Source organism: Neomonachus schauinslandi, chromosome X, assembly GCF_002201575.2.
Source record: "Neomonachus schauinslandi chromosome X, ASM220157v2, whole genome shotgun sequence".
Classification (NCBI taxonomy): domain Eukaryota; kingdom Metazoa; phylum Chordata; class Mammalia; order Carnivora; family Phocidae; genus Neomonachus; species Neomonachus schauinslandi.
In genome coordinates, this window is record NC_058419.1 from 97,178,584 (window position 1) to 97,184,737 (window position 6,154).

At 38.5% G+C, this 6,154-nt stretch overlaps 1 protein-coding gene across 1 annotated transcript; it reads right to left on the reverse strand.

The window, feature by feature from the left end:
• Positions 1 to 255: 255 nt before the first annotated feature.
• LOC110583566 (zinc finger C2HC domain-containing protein 1A-like) lies at positions 256 to 1,235 on the reverse strand. Its single transcript, XM_021693597.2, is given in 2 exon segments — positions 256 to 533; positions 536 to 1,235. Coding segments are annotated over 2 exon segments (978 nt in total).
• Between the last annotated feature and the right edge of the window lie 4,919 nt (positions 1,236 to 6,154).

Consider the following 6,154-nt stretch of genomic DNA (forward strand, 5'->3'; position numbering starts at 1 on the left):
CCACTTGAAATTATTTTCTGACAGATGAGTATTTCCATAAATGGCACAGTTTGGGGTAGCAGGTATTTATTATATACAGTATATGTACACATTTATATACACACACACATTACACAGCCAAAGAATTATGCTCCAAAAATTGCTGAAAAAAGTATTTCGAATAATTTTAGCATAAAATCACTAAAGGAAATGTCTAGCTGTCCAAGGTGCAACAGTCATAAGATTCTGGACTTAGCTTTTTCTTTTGGGGTATATTCACAGAACCATTCTTCGAATGCCACATTCACAACAAAACTTTGCCCATTCTACAGGGTATTTAGTCCCACACTCATGGCAGAATTTTGGTAAGTGTCCTGTTGAATTTCCTTCTATGCCTTTAACGTTTCCGCCATTAAGTGAAGATATATAGTCTCCATCTGGCCTGGCTATGTAGCTCTCAGTATATGTTTTTCTTTTGTTTGTAAGAACACCTGAGGAAGGATTTCGTGCCAAACTAGGTGGTGTGGAATTTCGAGGTTTGATGGTTCCTCGTTAGTTCCTACATGAGGGGCTGCTGTCCCTTTATGGGAGGGAGATAAGGTCTGAAGTTTGTTTCCCAAAGAGCTGCTAACTGAAGACACTTTACCTGAAGGCACACCTACAACAGTTTTGCTAGTGCCACTTGGTTGTGGTAATCGTGAAGATCCTGATGGTGCAGTTCCAGGAGAATTTGACTTTTTAAGTGCAGGCGGCTTATAATGTGTCCGAGAAGTCACCTTTCCTTTGGTATCAGTAGAAAATTTGCCTTTATTACTAATACATGCTGCCTGTTCTTTACAGAAATTAATATGTCTATCAGCTGCATTTTCATTAAATCTCCTCTGGCAATATGGACACTGAATATAATCAGGATCATAAGAAGGTGGAGGAGGAGGAGGAAGTTTTCCACCCTCTTTAAGTGCCTGATCAAGGCCTTTAGCTGCTCTTATGGTGGCAATGAATTCTTCATGTTTTCTTCTCCAATTAGATGGTTTCTTTGGTGGTTCAGGCCTAGGTTTAAGAGGCTTTACTGTTGGAATATCAGTTCCTTCAGCCCTCTGTCTGCTTGAATCAAAAGTCTTCCGTTTTTTAGTGGCAGTTTTCTGGCAAATGGGTCCATGTTTTTTTAATGCCACTGGAAAGAACGTTCTTCCACAAATCTTGCAAGGTAACAATTCTCCCACCTGGACACTTCCATTTTCTTCCAGTCCCTCCATTGCGCCACCGCCCCTGGTTTCGCGAGATGCCTCCCCCAGCACCCGCCGCCGCCACCTACACATACGTAATTTAATGTGAATTTTAAAGAAAAATGGGAGATTTCTAGAACTTGATATTGATTGATTGATTGATTTTTTATTTAGTTTCAGAGATAGAGTTTAGTGATTCATCAGTTGCATATAACAGCCAGTGCTCATTACATCAGGTGCCCTCCTTAATGCCCATCACTCACTTACCCCATCCCCACACCCCCTCCCCTCCAGCAACCCTCAGTTTATTTCCTAGAGTTTATAGTTTATAGTCACTTATAGTTTGTCTCCCTCTCTGATTTCCTCTTATTTTATTTTTCTGTCCCTTCCCCTATGTTCATCTGTTTTGTTTCTTAAATTCCACATATGAGTGAAATCATATGGTATTTGTCTTTCTCTGACTGACTTATTTCGCTTAGCATAATACCCTCTAGTTCCATCTACATCATTGCAAATGGCAAGATTTCATAGAACTTGATATTTATTATGCTTCATTTTTGTTATTCTTTATCATGTTTGTTTCTTCTCATGGTTACTTGATGCAACCAAATAAATTTCTTGAGAATTTCTTTGTGAACTAAATAGTATATTGAGTTGCTTTCAACTCTGATATTCATTTATTTATTCATTCCTTTTTCTATTATCAACATTTATTGAACACCACTGGTAATGTACAATGCCATTGGTTCTGGCAACACAGAAAGTATGTGTCACCTGGAAGCAACTGCAGCATTCATGGCAAAGTGATTATGTTGGGATGACATTGACAGGAACAGCAAGCAAACAGTAAAGATAGCCCTTCTTTCCTCCTCCCATCTTCCAACCTTCTCAGACCTTCCTGGCAGAGGTAAGTTCCTTTTACACAGTCCTTTCTCTAGCATCATGTACGACATTGTTTATTTTTTTATTTTATTTTATTTTATTTTATTTTATTAGTTATGTTAATCACCATACATTACACATTAGTTTTTGATGTAGTGTTCCACGATTCATTGTTTTTGTATAACACCCAGTGCTCCGTGCAGTATGTGCTCTCCTTAATACCCATCACTGGGTTAACCCATCCCCCCACCCCCTCCCCTCTAGAACCCTCAGTTTGTTTCTCAGAGTCCATAGTCTCTCATGGTTCATCTCCCTCTCCAATTTACCCCCCTTCATTTTTCCCTTCTTACTATCTTCTTTTTTTGTTTGTAACATATAATGTATTATTTGTTTCAGAGGTACAGGTCTGTGATTCAACAGTTTTACACAATTCACAGTGCTCACCATAGCACATACCCTCCCCAATGTCTATCACCCAGCCACCCCATGCCTCCCACCCCCCACCACTCCAGCAACCCTCAGTTTGTTTCCTGAGATTAAGAATTCCTCATATCAGTGAGATCATATGATGCATGTCTTTCTCTGATTGACTTATTTTGCTCAGCATAATACCCTCCAGTTCCATCCACGTCATTGCAAATGGCAAGATTTCATTCCTTGTGATGGCTGCATAATACTCCATTGTATATATATATACCACATCTGCTTTATCCATTCATCTGTCGATGGACATCTTGGCTCTTTCCATAGTTTGGCTATTGTGGACATTGCTGCTATAAACATCAGGGTGCATGTACCCCATCGGATCCCTACATTTGTATCTTTGGGGTAAATACCCAGTAGTGCAATTGCTGGGTCGTAGGGTAGCTCTATTTTCAACTTTTTGAGGAACCTCCATACTGTTTTCCAGAGTGGCTGCACCAGCTTGCATTCCCACCAACAGTGTAGGAGGGTTCCTCTTTCTCCACATCTCTGACAACATCTGTTCTTTCCTGACTTGTTAATTTTAGCCATTCTGACTGGAGTGTGGTTGTATTTCACTGAGGTTTTGATTTGGATTTCCCTGATGCTGAGCAATGTTGAGCACTTTTTCATGTGTCTTTTGGCCATTTGGATGTCTTCTTTGGAAAAATGTCTGTTCATGTCTTCTGCCATTTCTTGATTGGATCATTTGTTCTTTGGGTGTTGAGTTTGAGAAGTTGTTTATAGATTTTGGATACTAGCCCTTTATCTGATATATCATTTGCAAATATCTTCTTCCATTCTGTCAGTTGTCTTTTGGTTTTGTTGACTGTTACTTTTGCTGTGCAAAAGCTTTTTATCTTGATGAAGTCCCAATAGTTCATTTTTGCCCTTGCTTCCCTTGCCTTCGGTGATGTTTCTAGGAAGAAGTTGCTGCGGCTGAGGTCAAAGAGGTTGCTGCCTGTGTTCTCCTTTAGGATTTTGATGGACTCCTGTCTCACATTGAGGTCTTTCAACCATTTGGAGTCTATTTTTGTGTGTGGTGTAAGGAAATGGTCCAGTTTCATTCTTCTGCATGTGGCTGTCCAGTTTTCCCAACACCATTTGTTGAAGAGACTGTCTTTTTTCCATTGGACATTCTTTCCAACTTTATTGAAGATTAGTTGACCATAGAGTTGAGGGTCCATTTCTGGGCTCTCTATTCTGTTCCATTGATCTATGTGTCTGCTTTTGTGCCCCTACCATACTGTCTTGATGATGACAGCTTTGTAATAGAGCTTGAAGTCTGGAATTGTGATGTCACCAGCTTTGCTTTTCTTTTTCAACATTCCTTTGGCTATTTGGGGTCTTTTCTGGTTCCATACAAATTTTAGGATTATTTGTTCCATTTCTTTGAAAAAAGTGGATGGTATTTTGATGGGGATTGCATTCAATGTGTAGATTGCTCTAGGTAGCATTGACATCTTCACAATATTTGTTCTTCCAATCCATGAGCATGGAACATTTTTCCATTTCTTTGTGTCTTCCTCAATTTCTTTCATGAGTATTTTATAGTTTTCTGAGTACAGATTCTTTGCCTCTTTGCTTAGATTTATTCCTAGGTATCTTATGGTTTTGGATGCAACTGTAAATGGGATCGACTCCTTATTTCTCTTTCTTCTGCCTTGTTGTTGGTGTATAGAAATGCCACTGATTTCTGTGCATTGATTTTATATCCTGCCACTTTACTGAATTCTTGTATGAGTTCTAGCAGTTTTGGGGAGGAGTCTTTTGGGTTTTCCACATAAAGTATCATATCATCTACAAAGAGTGAGAGTTTGACTTCTTCTTTGCTGATTCGGATGTCTTTTATTTCTTTTTGTTGTCTGATTACTGTGGCTAGGACTTCTAGTACTATGTTGAGTAGCAGTGGTGATAATGGACACCCCTGCTGTGTTCCTGACCTTAGGGGGAAAGCTCTCACTTTTTCCCCATTGAGACTGATATTCGCTGTGGCATGTACGACATTATTAAAGGGTTGATTTGTTTTGGGATATGTCATATAACTAACTGCACAGTCCTCCCCTTTGGCTGTGCAGCATTAATGTACAAACTACAGCACATATCTGAACTAACATGCAACAGAAATATTAACTTCTTTATGCTTCTGCAAACAAGACGTTGATCCTTTGTACAAAGACATTCACACCCTCTTTCCTAATAGAGGAGATACTAAGTCCCAGCAGATAATGTATCTATCCCTGGGCAATGTTAAATTCATTGCGAGTTCAGTCACAATCTCATCTGAATGTTCTGTAACCTAAAGAATAAAATTTAAAGTTAACTACCCCCCAAATTCTCATGTAAAATAGTAGTTTAAAAGGACAAGGAATGAAAAAATAAATAGTATATATATATATATATATATATATGTATATATATATGTGTGTGTGTATATATATATATCAAGAAGGGAACTATGTATATCTAATGTATTTGTCATTATTTGTCATTTTTATAAGTGGCCAAAAAGCCAGAGATGATAATTATAATTCCCTTCTTTCACAACGTTCCATATAATCTTTGTCCTCAACAAGCACTTTAATTAGTTTGGATTCTTAACCTGGCAGGATGATCCAAAATTTCCTAACTAAAAGATCTGAATCTTTGTTCTGCAGGATTTTGTTGTTGTTGCTGCTGTGATTTTCTGTTAACATTTATTATTGCAGAAGAAAGTACTAGAGAATCCTAAAGAATACCCTGAATTGCAGGCATAACGTATCCTTCCCCATCATATACCCCATCTTTTTCCTTGTAATCTGCAGCAACCACCTCATCTGGTACAGTAATCCTGTTATTTGTTCATTGGCGGAGAGGCATGTCCTAAATGTTCAGTTACCTTACCATAATGTTTCTTGCTAACTCCTCTTCATCAGGTCCAATCAGCCTGATGTTATCAACATAGAGGAGTACTTTGGTTTTCCGAGGCATATTATTAGGAACATCTCTTTCAACCTTTCTATGGCAGAAAGTAGGCATATTGACATAGCTCTGAAACAGTGCAGGGAAAATGAACTTCTGCTGCTGCTCCTTGCAGATTGGTGTAGAAATAAAAGCACTGGCCAGATTAATAGTCATGTACCCTTGCCAGGGCTGTGTCCATTTGTTCCAGTAAAGATGCCACACTTATAATAGCAGCTATAATTTAAAAAAACCATCTATATTAATAATAATTCACAGTCAGTCTCTGAGATAGGCATAGGCCAAATAAGTGAGTTAAACTGAATGTGTATTTTTCAAGTCTTTGATGGTAGGACTAATCTCAGTAGTTTCCTCTGGGAATCAGAATTGCTTTTGGTTTATTTTCCTGGTAGAGAAAATAAGTCAGGAGGCCTGAATTTAGCCCTTCCTAGTATAACTGTCACCCACGGTTCATGGAGACAGTTACATATTCAGGAACTGGAAAAAGTAGCCACAAGCTGAGTTTTTCTTCTACTGGCTCTATAGGAGACTGACTTGGGCCAATTCTACTTTTATCACTTGACTTGCATATTTGCACTCTGCCTAATAGACCAGAGTGATATTTGTTTTTGTGTCTAGAAATTATTGCCAATTCAGATCAATAT